Source organism: Acomys minous, assembly GCF_964271855.1.
Source record: "Acomys minous genome assembly, chromosome: 2".
Taxonomy (NCBI): Eukaryota; Metazoa; Chordata; class Mammalia; order Rodentia; family Muridae; genus Acomys; species Acomys minous.
Window position 1 is genome coordinate 22,511,691 of NC_140484.1, and position 13,332 is coordinate 22,525,022.

Below are 13,332 nucleotides of genomic sequence, written 5' to 3' on the forward strand. Positions count from 1 at the left end.
GTGACGCATGCCTTTAATCCCAGCCCAGGCAGAGGCTGACAGATTGCTGTGAGTTCAAGGCCAGCCTGGTCTACAGAGTGAGTCCAGGACAGCAGGACTACACAGAGAGGCCCTGTCTCAAAAACAAAAACAAAAACAAAAACAAACCATAAAACACCCTGGAAGGTGTCAAGTATTTAGTCTTAATTACAGAAAGCTGCTAAGCAATGCCAAGCCCGTGCAGGCAGCTAAGACTTGCAAAGAACAGGGTGTGGGGTGAGGTTGCTCCTCTTCCAGCCAAACCCATAATTTAAAAGAACAGTTTTCATGGAGACGCAGTGACTCTACCCTCCAGTGCCCTCTACTCTTGTGACAATGCCATGTGACGGAACCATTGTAGATGTTCAGCTGTGTGATCCTGAGCCGCAGAGTAGACCCTGAGATTGTTGGCGCTCAATTTGCTGGTGGTTTAGAACAGTTTACAAAACAGATGAGCAAACCGTCTCTCCCTCTGCTGCTTAACTGAACCAACCTGATGAGTTAGAATATGCTCGGGTGTGGCTCAGCAGTAGAGAACTGTCCTAGCTTGTATGCAGCCCTGGGGTTCAGTCTCCAGCTCCCCAAACAGCAAACCAACCGTAGCCAAGACCGTTCCCCAAGCGTGATTAATGAGTAGCACTGTCAGGACATCTGTGTAATAAATATGTTGCCCACTTCAAGTGTCCATGTTTACCTACTCCTGACACTCCACACCAGGGAACTACTACTACTACTTACCTTGGGCCCACACAAAGCCCGTGGTCACCCTGACTTCCTACTGGGAGGACATTAGTCATCGCCTGGATGCAGTGAACACTCTCCTAGTCATGGCAGAACGGCTGGTGAGTTATCTTTCCTGCATTTCCTTTTACCAAACGGTTAGTGAAGCACTCCTGGTACACAAGCTTAGCAATTGTAGCACAGCATCTTCAAATGCTGTCATTTGGTAGTCAATAAGTCAAATGCTGTCAACAGGTAAGAGCAACTTACTAAGGGCTGAGGGAGATGGTCGGGAGCTAGTAGACGTTCATTGGTGCCGGTGTCCCGGCTCTGGCACTGCTTGCTCTACCTTTTACTAAGGAGTTACCTCAGCCCATCCCATAGACACAGCTCACCAGGACATCCACGCTTTGGCCTACAAGGAGGTGATGAGGGCCCCTCACTAGGAAAAGCCCAGAAGTCACACACTTGGTTTCTGCTCGCTTTCCCTTGGCTGGAATCCAAACAGCCACACCAACCACAAGGAAGTATAGCCTTAGGCTTGAGCAAGCACGTACCAGGATAAAGGCCTTCTTATGGGAAAGACAGGGGACTGCAAAAGGCTGGTGGGCAGAGGAAAAGGTGTCCACGTGATTTGCAAATGAAGGGTGCTTTGCTCCAATAGCCATGTACAGTCTGTAGGATTTCAGCTTTTATTACAGAGAGAATTTCTGCTATGGGAAGACACAGGCCTGCCCATCTCTGCTCTTGCTTCAGGCTGGAGGAACATTCCTTCTCTGGAAGCACAGGGGTGGGGTGGGGGAGTGAGGGGGTGGGATGGGTAAAGGTGAGGGTGTCCCCTCTGGTGGATAAGATTGCCTCTTGACACTGGCCAGCTATAATAGGAGAAACGTGGCATATTTGAGATGTTTCTACTCAGTTTAAAGATACTAAGTTACTTTTATTGGGTATGGGTAAAATTCATCCAGCATTAGTGTTTTTATTTCAATATTATGTTTATTTAGAATGTGGGGGAATAGAGCATTTCCATATATTCAATACATGTCATATGCATTAATCTCATAAGTATATGATTAAAATGTTAATAACAAAATGATTTCAGTTTATGTTAATATTGTTTAGTGCTGAACCAAGATATATGAGGAAACTATCTGCTAAAAAAACTCCATAGGGGCTGGAGAGATGGCTCAAAGGTTAAGAGCATTGACTGTTCTTCCAGAGGTTCTGAGTTCAATTCCCAGCAACCACATGGTAGCTCACAACCACCTGTAATGTGACCTGATGCCCTCTTCTGGCCTGCAGATGTATATGCAGGCAGAACACTGTATACATAATAAAATTCTTTAAAAAAAAAAAACTCCATAGCAAAATAAAAATACTGCTTTTTGTTATAAAGACAATATGAATCCTATTTTTTTATTTTATGTATTTTATGTATGTATTTATTTGATGTATATGAGTGCTTTATCTGCATGTACACCTGCACACCAGAAGAGGGCATTAGAGGGTATAGATGGTTGTGACCCACCATGTAGTTGCCAGGAATTGAACTCAGGACCTGTGGGAGAATATACAGTACTCTTAACCGTTGAGCCATCTCTCCGGCCATGAATCCTCTTTCTAACATATTTCCGTGTCACCAACATGGTGCATGTGAGTGTCCTGGCTGATGCTCTTAATGGTGGCAACAATACTGAAAAAGGGAGACTGAGTGTCGGGTCCTTACTAGGTTCCAAAGTCATAGCCTTGTTTCTGTCTGTGATGAAGAAACATGGTTACACTGGGGAATTTGCAATTGTCAATGAATACAGAGCTGGAAAGATAGCTCTGAACCCCACAGGCAGTGAGTGGTCCCAAGCGCAGAGTGATCAGCCCCAGATTGAACATGCAGCTCAAAGACCTAGAACTGAAGCAGAAAAGCTTGTGCTCATCCCATCACTTTGGCTTCTTTTTGCTGACAACCCCAAGGAGCATCACAGACCATGGAAAAGCAAACAGACTTATAAATAAGATGCCTCCGTGTGTGGGGCGGGGGCGGGAGCACCAATATAGACGGACACTTGAATGTCAGCATAATTTCTCGTTTAGTAAAGGTGAAATGCAGGGCAGTGGATAGATAGCTGCTCTGTGACTTAGAGTGCTTGCTGCTCTTCCAGAGGACCTGGGTTCGGTTCCCAGTGCTCACATGGCAGCTCACAAACACCTGTAACTCCCATTCCAAGGGATCTGATGCCCTTTTCTGGCCTCCAAGGGTATGAGGCACATGTGAGCTACGCAGACATCTATGTAGGCAAAACACTTATGCACATAAAATAAAATACAATTAAAAAATAAAGTTGAAATCGCACATTTTTATTAGTTTCCAATTCCCTTTCCTCAGGAAGTTGAGGGGGAATTGGTCACACCTTCCTTCTAATTATGCATGGGGTATTCTTTTTTTTTTTTTTTTTAATATTTATTTATTATGTATACAGTGTTCTGCTTGTATGTATACCTGCAGGCCAGAAGAGGGCACCAGATCTCCTTGTGGATGGTTGTGAGCCACCATGTGGTTGCTGGGGATTGAACTCAGGACCTCTGGAAGAGCAGTCAGTGCTCTTAACCGCTGAGCCATCTCTCCAACCCTTTAAGGCTGTTTTGTTTCTTATCTCTCTTCACTGACCAAGCTATCTGAGCTTCAGGCTAGTCTTGACAAAGAGAGTGGCTCTCCCTGACCAGGACTTTGGCTAGGCATGGCGGGCACTCCCTTCCCCTCTCTGTTGGCAGATGCTCAACACTAACACATCAGAATGTTCTGGGCTTATCTTGTATTTTCTCAACCCCAGTGCTCAAATCACCATTTTTCTAAGATGCTGTCGTTTCTTTAATGGGAAGTGACATTGAGAAATAAAAATAAAAAAGCTGGGCGTGGTGCTGCTCATCTTTAATCCCAGTAGTTGGGAGGCAGAGGCAGGCAGATCTCTGAGTTCGAGGCCAGCCTGATCTACAGAGTGAATCCAAAACAGCCAGGGAGAGAGAGAGACCTTGTCTTGAAAAACAAAACAAAACAAAACAAACAAACAAACAAACAAAAATCTGGGTGTTAGAGTGCTCGTGGCTACTGGTATTGTATTGCCTATAGGCCTGGTCAGCCAAGAAACTCTTGGCCATACACATGTGCATGTGCATACACACACAGAGATATATGTATATTTATTTTTACATCTGTTAGCTGGTACCTCCAGTTTTAAGCTACCAAGGACTTGGTCTATCTTTCCCACAGTGAGACTCCAGCTTTGGCCATGCTAAGCATAATCATTCGTTTGTTCAAATTCCATATATCAGCCACTGTGAACAGCAAGCCTACCGATTTGTGTTTAGTACAGTCTGGATTGCCTTTGTTTTATAACTCAGGATAGGTAGTCAAAATGTAATTTTCATAGGTTTAGCTCAACTATTCATCTGAAATATAACTAGGCTCATACTGTGTCTATGTCTTTTTAGGGTTCCCTCACTGATTTCCTGGTGGTTTCTTTCTGTTTATTTTTGGAGTACATGAAATATTTACATGGTTTCAAAGGTCAAAATACATGATAAGGCTTTCTATTGAATTATGAATAGAAGTAAATAGCACAAAGCTATGGTAAATATTACCGAGTAAGAAACAAAGCCTTCGTAACTATATCTGTTTACGTCCCTACCCTACCTTGGAAATAAAGCTTTCCTGGGCATCATGGCACAGTTATCAGTTATCTCTCCTATTTCTTAATTCTTCAGCAATCAAACATAGAGGCTGTAAAATCAGGAATCCAAGGGAAAATTCCTGCAAACCAGTTGGCTGAGCTGTGGCTGAAGTTGATAGACGAAGTTACAGAAGACACAAGGTACAGTGATCTTCCTGTCTCTACATCCCCAGGCATGCCCATGACATTCTGTAAGTGCTTCTAGAATCCTCTCAGGTATTTCTCTGAGGGAAAAATGCATTGGAACATTGTTTTGGGCTCCTTCACAGCCCCACCCAGCCCAGGAAGAGTTTCTGAATCACCTGGAAAAGCTCCAGTGTCTGATTTGGTGCCAAGTCTAAAGTAGCCCAGAGAGGCCCAGGCTGGCCGAGGCAAAGGGTCGGAGGTTGGGGGGGGCGGGTACTAGCTTGAGCCACCTGCCCCTCCTGAAGGACTCCTGACTTACAGGGGGACAGGAACATGGATTCCACCACTCAGAACGATGTTCTAATTCATGTCTTTAGAAATAGCTTGCTTGTTTTTACTGAGTGTCTCAAGCACTCCACACCCCTTCAGCAGCACTTAGACTGAAATAGGAAGGATAGCATGCAAAATCAAGACATATTAAAAAACAGTCGAGAAACAGCAACGCAACAACAACAACTCTCTCTGTCTCTCCCTCTCTCTCTCTGTCCCCCCCCTCTCTGTCTCCCTCCCTCCTCCCCCCCCATACACACACACACACACACACACACACACACACACACACACACAGACACACACACAGACACACACACTCCGAGCCAGGCACATAAACGTAGCTACAGGACATTTCATAGTTGTGACTCAGATCTTTTAGCAGTTAGAAATCAAAGGGGAAAGTGATTCATTTTAACCTCATTTTAAATATTGGCCAATAAAGCCTCAGAGAGGGAAGGTCAAAAGAGAAGCATAAGAAATACTCCGCTCCCTCAGACCCACTTTCCCCTCAGGGTAAGGCCCTTAGTCACTCGGTCTTCTTGTGCCATCTAGTGGTTCAGTCAGGTCATTGAAGCAGCTGAAGTCATAGTGCCACAGGTTTTGTGACTGAGAGTCTTAGGGATCCTAAGGGGTCATCTCTTAAATGCAGATTAGAAAGTAGAGAGGCCCCAGCCCTGCGGCACACAGCTACACAGCTGATGAGAGTGACTTGCCACTTAGCCCTTCAGCTCCCTTTCACGGTCAGCATCTCACTCTCAAAGGGCTCAAGTGTAACTTCTGGGCTCAGCAGCTCTCCCTGTATTTTTGCTTTGTGTAGCCACCGCAGGATCTTAACCCTTCATACACATTTTGCCACAGTCATTAATGACGTCAAACAAAAACATGTAGTTACAGCTTTCACTTGGAAAGTGCCTACGAACTGTAGGATCTGATGAGGCGGCACTGGCACTTTCAGCTGCACTTAGGATGCAAGCGGCCTTCCAAGAAGCGCTTTGGGATCCTTTTGAATATTATGTTTCAGGAAATTCTGTTCCTGAGGGAAACGATGCTAGGAATTCCTTCATTTAAGGAGTTAGGTGAAATGCAAATGACAGCAAATTCTAGGTGGGGACAACATGAGTCCAATTTTCTGATACAGTAACAGTCTTGCCGTGTGGTCTCACCTACTGCCACAGTGAGAGGGAAGCGCAAATGGCAGGAGGCTAATCTGAGTCAAGCACTCAGCTGCTCCTGCTTTTCCATGGGAGTCCCACCACTGGATCTTAACCTGGATGGAAATTACCCTATGCAAGTGGTCCTCTCTATTTTCTGGAGGCCTCTGACAACCTTCTGAGATGACAGCGATGATGATGACAGTGATGATGATGATGGTGGTGGTGGTGGTGGTAACACCATTTAGCCTTTGCTGCTTTAGAATTATTTTTTCTCTTTTCTGTTCTGCTAAGACATCACAGAGATGTCTTCAGCTACCGTTTAAACCAAGCAGCACCCTTAGAATCAGGAGACTGCTGACATTTCAACCTATATGAAATGCATGTGGACATACATTAAACATGTGGGCAAACAAAAGTGAACCTAGCTTTGAAGCCTAGAATGGCATGCTTAAGTTGTGTCTTCTTTTCTCCCCTCTTCTTGTAGATACACCTTGCCTGTCACAGAAGGAAAAGCCAATGTCACAATTCTGGATACTCAGATCCGAAAGTTGCGGTCCAGGTTTCTCTCGCAGATACACGAGGCAGCTGTGAGGATGAGATCTGAAGCCACGGATGTGAAATCCACCTTGTTGGAAATCGAGGACTGGCTTGATAAATTAATGCAGCTTACGGAAGAGGTAGCCCTTGGAAGTGCACTAATGTCATATGGTCCCAGAAGGATTTTGTAGATGATGCCAAGGGTGGGGTGGTGGATGGGGCATCTGGCATGACATTTGGGACCGGGAATGGACCTGAATATCTGGGGTTAGTGTCTTGGCTCGTTTTCTGTGCTGCTGTAGCAGGACACCACAGGCTGGGTAAGTTATGAAGAACAGAGATTTCTTTCTTACAGTTCTTACTGTAAGGGACGCTCAATCTGGAGAGAGCTTAATCTGACAACATTGTGTTTAACTGCAGAGGACTGAGAGAGAGAGAGAGAGAGGGAGGGAGGGAGAGAGGGAGGGAGGGAGGGAGGGAGGGATGGAGGGAGGGAGGGAGGGCAGCAAGCAGCCTGGGACTGAGCCTACTCTCACTCATTCATATGCTAACTAAGCCACTAATCTGCACTTGAGGGTGTATCACTCAGGATCCGCTCATCTTTCATCAAGCCAATTGAAAAAGCTTCGGACACATAACCTTGAGGAACACATTTAAACACACTACAGCAGGGGATGTGACAGCTTGAAGTTTTCTGGCTTTCTTCAAATGATGCTTGAGAGTCAGGAAGAGTTATTTCCTAAAATGCCTTTCGAATCAGACTGGGCTCTACCTCTTCACTTGCTCCCACATTCCCTCACTCCTGCTCCAATGGCCACCATGGCCTATTTCTTAGTCCCGTGTAACCACAGTGTGACCATAGATGTGTTGTGGCCAAGACTTTAGGACGCAGTGTCTAGCCTGCTATTTCTCTGGTCTCCCCACATGTAGACTCATCTTGTTTGCTTCCTTCCCCCATCCAACCCACTGTACAGCCTCAGAACAGTATGCCTGACATCATCATCTGGATGATCCGTGGAGAGAAAAGACTGGCTTATGCGCGAATTCCTGCCCATCAAGTCTTATACTCCACCAGTGGTGGGAACGCGTCTGGAAAGTACTGTGGGAAAACCCAAACCATCTTTCTGAAGGTACATCTTCATTGTGTAATGGGAAATGCATGCAAATTTCTCTTCTGGAGGAGGAGTTGCATTATAATAGTCTTTCTGTTGTAGAGCTAAGATGTGTCAGATCAATTCCAACCTGTTCTGGTCTCTTCTTATGGAGCCTTAATTTTAAGGTGACATGAGGTTGGTTGACATTCAACCACAGACACCTTTCTAGATGTTTCTGACATTAATCGTGACATGACATTGTCATTTGTTTTCTGACAAGAATTTTTCACTCTTAATGTCTCATACAAACAATACGTTTCCTCCATTGATGCTGGGAAGTGTTTGGGGAAGGGGTTGTATAGCCAGGCACGATGAGATCAAGGGTCTCTAGAAGAACAGATGGATGGAATGAATTAAAGGGGGAATTATTAGGTTGGCTTAGATGCTACGGTCTGGGTGGCTCAACAGTGGCTGTCTCAACCAGAAAGGCCAAGAACTTGGCAATTCATTAGTCCATGAGGCTGGATGTCTGAGCAGTCTCCATCTGGCACTGAAGGCTCAGAGGATTCCTGGAGAGCCATTGGTCTTCAGTTTCCATCAGAAGCTGGAATCCAAGTCCTAATATTAGGGGAAAATGCAGCAGTAGCAGCAACAAGGTTGATAAGCTTGCCAGAAAAAGTGAAGGCAAGCAGGCAAAGAGCAGACACCTTTCTTCTATCTCCTTAGCTGGGCTGCACACATTTAAGATAGGTTTATAAGTCAAATAATCTATCAAGAAAATAGCTCACGTGAATGCCCAGAATATTGTTTTTTAGTTGGCTCAGATCCAGTCAAGTTGGCAATCATGATCAGCCATCACAAGCACAAGGCTCTCTAATATAGAAAAGCTTTGATAATTGCTACTTTAAGCAGAAGTTTTGAACATTTTTATCATCATCATCATCATCATCATTACTTATTGGATTTTTCTTCTGAGACAAGATCTCACTATGTAGATAAAGCTGACCTGAAACTCACAGAAATCTACCTGCCTATTGCCACCCAAGTTCTGGGACTAAAGACATGTGTCACAATACCATGCCAGTTCTGATTATTTTAGAACATAGATGCCTTTAAGTGCTTCCCGCCAGATTGTGTGTGTCTAATATTCTGCACATACTCTGCAAGCTTCCTAGAATGCATAACCCCACCCTAGGGTTCCCAGTGAAGAACTTCTCTGAGCATGCCTTGGAAAACTGACAGAGGCCTGGTGCTGCCTCTAAGAACTCAACATAGCTCCATTGGCATGCTTTGAGATCCCTTCGTACCTACCCCAACAGGACTTCCTTGGATTTAAGAAAGGAATAACAATTTTTAAAAGGCAAAAAGGCAGTGTGCTCTCTGAAACAAGGAGCTGTCTGCTGACTTCTAGTGTGTCAACATTGGTCTTTAACCAGGAGACTGTATATAGTGTCAGTGTGATCATCTTCTTTCAAATGTCCTCTGAAGAATGAATCTGACTTAAAATAGAACTTCAATTATAATCACTGTCAGCAGGAGTGGGAGCAAACTGACTGGCAAATAAAGCTTCACAGGAAACCAGAGAGGCCAGAGAGATGTGTTTCATGTTAAGTTTTAGAATCTAGTTGCTAAACAGAAAAAAAAATGCTTTTAAAAACTATATATTTGGGCTGGAGAGATGGCTCAGTGGTTAAGAGTACTGACTGCTCTTCCAAAGGACCTGGGTTCAATTCCCAGCACCCCACATGGCAGCTCACAACTATCTGTAACTCCAAGATTTGATGCCCTCACACAGACATATATGCAGGCAAAACACCAATGCACACACAATAAAAGTAAATAAATTATTTTAAAAAACTATATATTTATTGACCTTATTAATTCTCATTATCTAGTTAGAGAAGTTTTTCAGTTCAGTGGGATTTTTTAGTCTTGGGATCTCTTTGTAACATTAAAAACAGTATGGAAGACTATAAAAGGCTTTTGTTTATATGGCTTGTATCCCCAGTATTTGTTATAATAGGAATTAAAATGTAAAAAAGAGACACAGGATACAGAAGACTCTGTCTCAATACACACACACACACACACACACACACACACACACACACACACACACACACAAAACTATCTCTAGGTCAATTTATAACAGAGCTTTTTGTCAAGACAACTGTCTTGTGCCAATGTGTGAGGTGACTTGTGGGAATGTCCCTTCATCACACTCAGTTTTAAGAAGCCAGGCACTCAAGGGTGGGGATTTAACAAAACTAGAAATCTATTCTGGGCTAAAAATCCATTATAATGTTTTTGTTCTTTAGTGTTTTTCTTTGTTTTTAAATCAAAACAAAGTGGAACTGGCATCTCATCTTCTGTACTTGGCAGTTAAGTGCTGTTATTACTGCTGGGGGCAGTGTGATATCACTGTCCCATCTGTGCAAATGTCAACAAAACAAAGAAGACAGATCTCACACTGATGCTATCAGAGTGTTCTGCCCTTGTAGGACAGGCAGAGATGTGCAGCTCACTCTTTGATTGGTTGACTGATTGTTTGAACTAGAGATAGTTTATCAATGATGAAAAAGATGCTCCTGAGGATAGAAGCATAGCCAGAGAGCTGGGAGAGGCCAGGCATTCTGCATGGCTGCATGGAACTTACTGCTTTAGCTGCTAGTTCAGTCTTTGTTATAGGGTCGTTTGTCAGCTTTAACCAAAGCAAATACAAACTCAGTTTGGTGGGAGGAATGGGAGGAGGTTGAGCGTGCTTTGGGCTTTATTAGAGTGATGTCATAGTTTGTACGTCCTATGTCACCTAAGATGTTATTGTTCATCTATAGTATCCACAAGAAAAAAACAATGGTCCCAAAGTGCCTGTGGAGTTGCGAGTGAATATCTGGCTGGGTTTAAGTGCTGTGGAGAAGAAGTTCAATAGCTTCGCAGAAGGCACATTCACCGTCTTCGCTGAAATGGTACCTTTGACCACAGTCCTGTCTTCTCTCTGGTGGGGCAGAACTTTCTCTTTTCACCTACCTCTAGCTGACATTAGTACCACCTTAAATGCCTCTAAGAGATTCTTAGCGGAACAGATGAGAAGAAGACACAACTATCACCCCTGATCCTCCCACCCACCCCCCACCTGAGAGTTATCAAGTGAACATTCCAGAACAGCTACCCCTTTTGTGTGATAATTCAGAGGTAACCGCCAGCCAGTGAACTTGAAAATGGATGTTTTTCCAGCGTGTGGCACTAGAGCCAGTAACAGTCATATTGGTGCCCAACATGTAGGCAAACAGACACAGGATACAGGAGACTTTGTCTACACACACACACACATACACACACACACACACACACACACACACACACACACATCTCTAAGTCAATTTATAGCAGAGCTTTTTGTCAGGATAACTGTCTTGTGCCAGTGTGTGAGGTGACTCGTGAGAGGATCCACATACATGTACATGTGTTTCTGAGGTGCTTCACATGTGCCTGACCATGAACACCTCATACTATTTTGTCCTACTGCAACTGTCTCAAGGTCACACCCCCAAAGCCACTGAAGGTCACCATCGCCACTCTTAGTGAAGCCCTGAGGTCTGTTCTTGGATTTTATCCGTGTCATGCTAGCTTCCAAACAGAATCAGCAAGAAAGCCTTGTTTCTCATTATGTACCCTAGTCATGCACATCCTAATTTCAGGGTCCTTGTGATAAGCATTTAGGTGTACACTTCCGTCCAGGCTCAAACCAACACAGAGACTACACTATTGCGCTCTTGCCCCACTGCCATGGGGCACACACTTGCATTTCCTGCCTCCCTTTGTAGGCAGGAACTTACCCGGGCCTTGGGCAACTCATCTTCTTAGAGTCAACATAAGGTGTATGGGTTTGAGGCCACACAGGGACACCCATCACCTTGGCAAGTTTCACCTCTTTTCGTGGTTGAGAGCATGAAGATCAGGCCATCGTGGGTTTATAGAGTCTCATTTAGAAGGGATTGGCCAGGATGGCGAGACGGCTCGGTGGGTACATGTGTTTGTAGCTGAAGCTGGCTATCCTAGATGGATCTGTGGGACCCACGTGGTCAAAGGTGAGAACGACCGAAAGTTGTCCTTTGACTTCTACACACATGTCAGGGCTTAGACACACACAAATGATTTTGATAACTCTTCCTAACTTAGAAATGAACACTTTGTAAACCAGAGTCAGCCATTGCTTTCCAGAAAGTTCTTCTTCACCAGCCATAGTCTAGAAGAGACTCAGGACCTTTAAGGCCCCATAGAAATCATATTTCTGATACATTCTTTATGTACTGCCCGGGGTAGTAACACCACCAATTAACTGTTTGTGTGGAGAAATGTGCCCAAATCTAAGCAGTAAGTTTACAAGTACACTTTACAAAGTACATGCATTCATAAGCTGAGGATTCTTGTGGGTACTTCGATAACATCCTCCTGTTTAGCATCATTCAATTAATGGAAACAACTCACACGATGCATCTTTTTTTTTTTTTTTTTTTTTTTTTTTTTTTTTTTTTGCAGAACACACTCATGACTGCGTGTGCATGTGAACTCTAGAATAAGTATAAGAAAAGTGCTGCACACAGTTTAGAGATGAGCACACTGAATCTTAGGAAGGCGAGCAACTCACTCAGAGTCACCTAACCACTGGCCAGAGTTCAGCTCCATGCTTTTTGGGCACATAGCTTTTGTGTTTCTGGCCTCAGTCCTGAGACTTGGATTTTATGCCTCACTTGCTTCCTTGATCTCTGAGAGTGACTCCCCAACTGTGTCTATTTTTAACAGTATGAAAACCAAGCGCTCGTGTTTGGGAAGTGGGGCACCTCTGGACTGGTGGGACGCCATAAATTCTCTGACGTCACAGGAAAAATCAAACTCAAAAGAGAATTCTTTTTGCCTCCCAAAGGCTGGGAGTGGGAAGGAGACTGGGTGGTTGACCCTGAAAGAAGGTGAGTGGCTTTCTATGTCATTTTGTTGTTGTTGTTGTTTAGTGTGTGTGTGTGTGTGTGTGTGTGTGTGTGTGTGTGTGTGTGTGTGTATTTGTGCAGGTTCATGCATGCCATAGCACTCATGTGGACATCAGAAGACATCTTCTAAGAGTCAGTTCTCACCTTCCGCCTTGTTGAGCCGGGGTCCTCTGTTTCTGTTTTTGTGCTGTGTCCAGGCTAACTGGTGCACAGCTTCTGGGTGAGTCTCCTGCCTCTGCCTTCTAGCTCACCTCGGGAATGCTAGGACAATCAACGTACACCACCACATCCAGTTTTTTCTATGGATCTTTGGCATCCAGCTCAGGCTATAGGGTTCATCGCTGGCTGAAGTTTTACCCACTGAGCCATGTCCCCAGCCCTTCCATCATCGTTCTTATTAATATTAGTTTTACCCACTGAGTAGGACTAAGTCTATAGAAATTTACAGGGAGACCAAAGGCAAGAATAAGAGGCACCTAAGGGGATGTAGGGTGTAAGTCTGTACACCCCAGCTACCCAGGGCCTAAAGTAGGAGAATTGCATTTTCAAGGTCGGCCTGGAGTGCCGACCAAGCCCAAGTGCAGCAACTTAGTGGAACCCAGTCTCAAAATACAAAGTAAAAAATAGTGCCAGAGATGAGAGG

General features: G+C 44.4%; 1 protein-coding gene across 4 annotated transcripts in view; it reads left to right on the forward strand.

The window, feature by feature from the left end:
• MYOF (myoferlin) overlaps positions 1-13,332 on the forward strand; it is a 148,072-nt gene that overhangs the window by 83,496 nt on the left and 51,244 nt on the right. For all 4 annotated transcript variants that reach the window (XM_084763684.1, XM_084763683.1, XM_084763685.1 and 1 more), the window contains 6 exons: positions 736-860; positions 4,495-4,601; positions 6,558-6,750; positions 7,585-7,740; positions 10,539-10,670; positions 12,508-12,671. In XM_084763684.1, the coding sequence (XP_084619810.1) occupies positions 736-860; positions 4,495-4,601; positions 6,558-6,750; positions 7,585-7,740; positions 10,539-10,670; positions 12,508-12,671 (877 nt within the window). The remainder of the gene's footprint in view (positions 1-735; positions 861-4,494; positions 4,602-6,557; positions 6,751-7,584; positions 7,741-10,538; positions 10,671-12,507; positions 12,672-13,332) is intronic.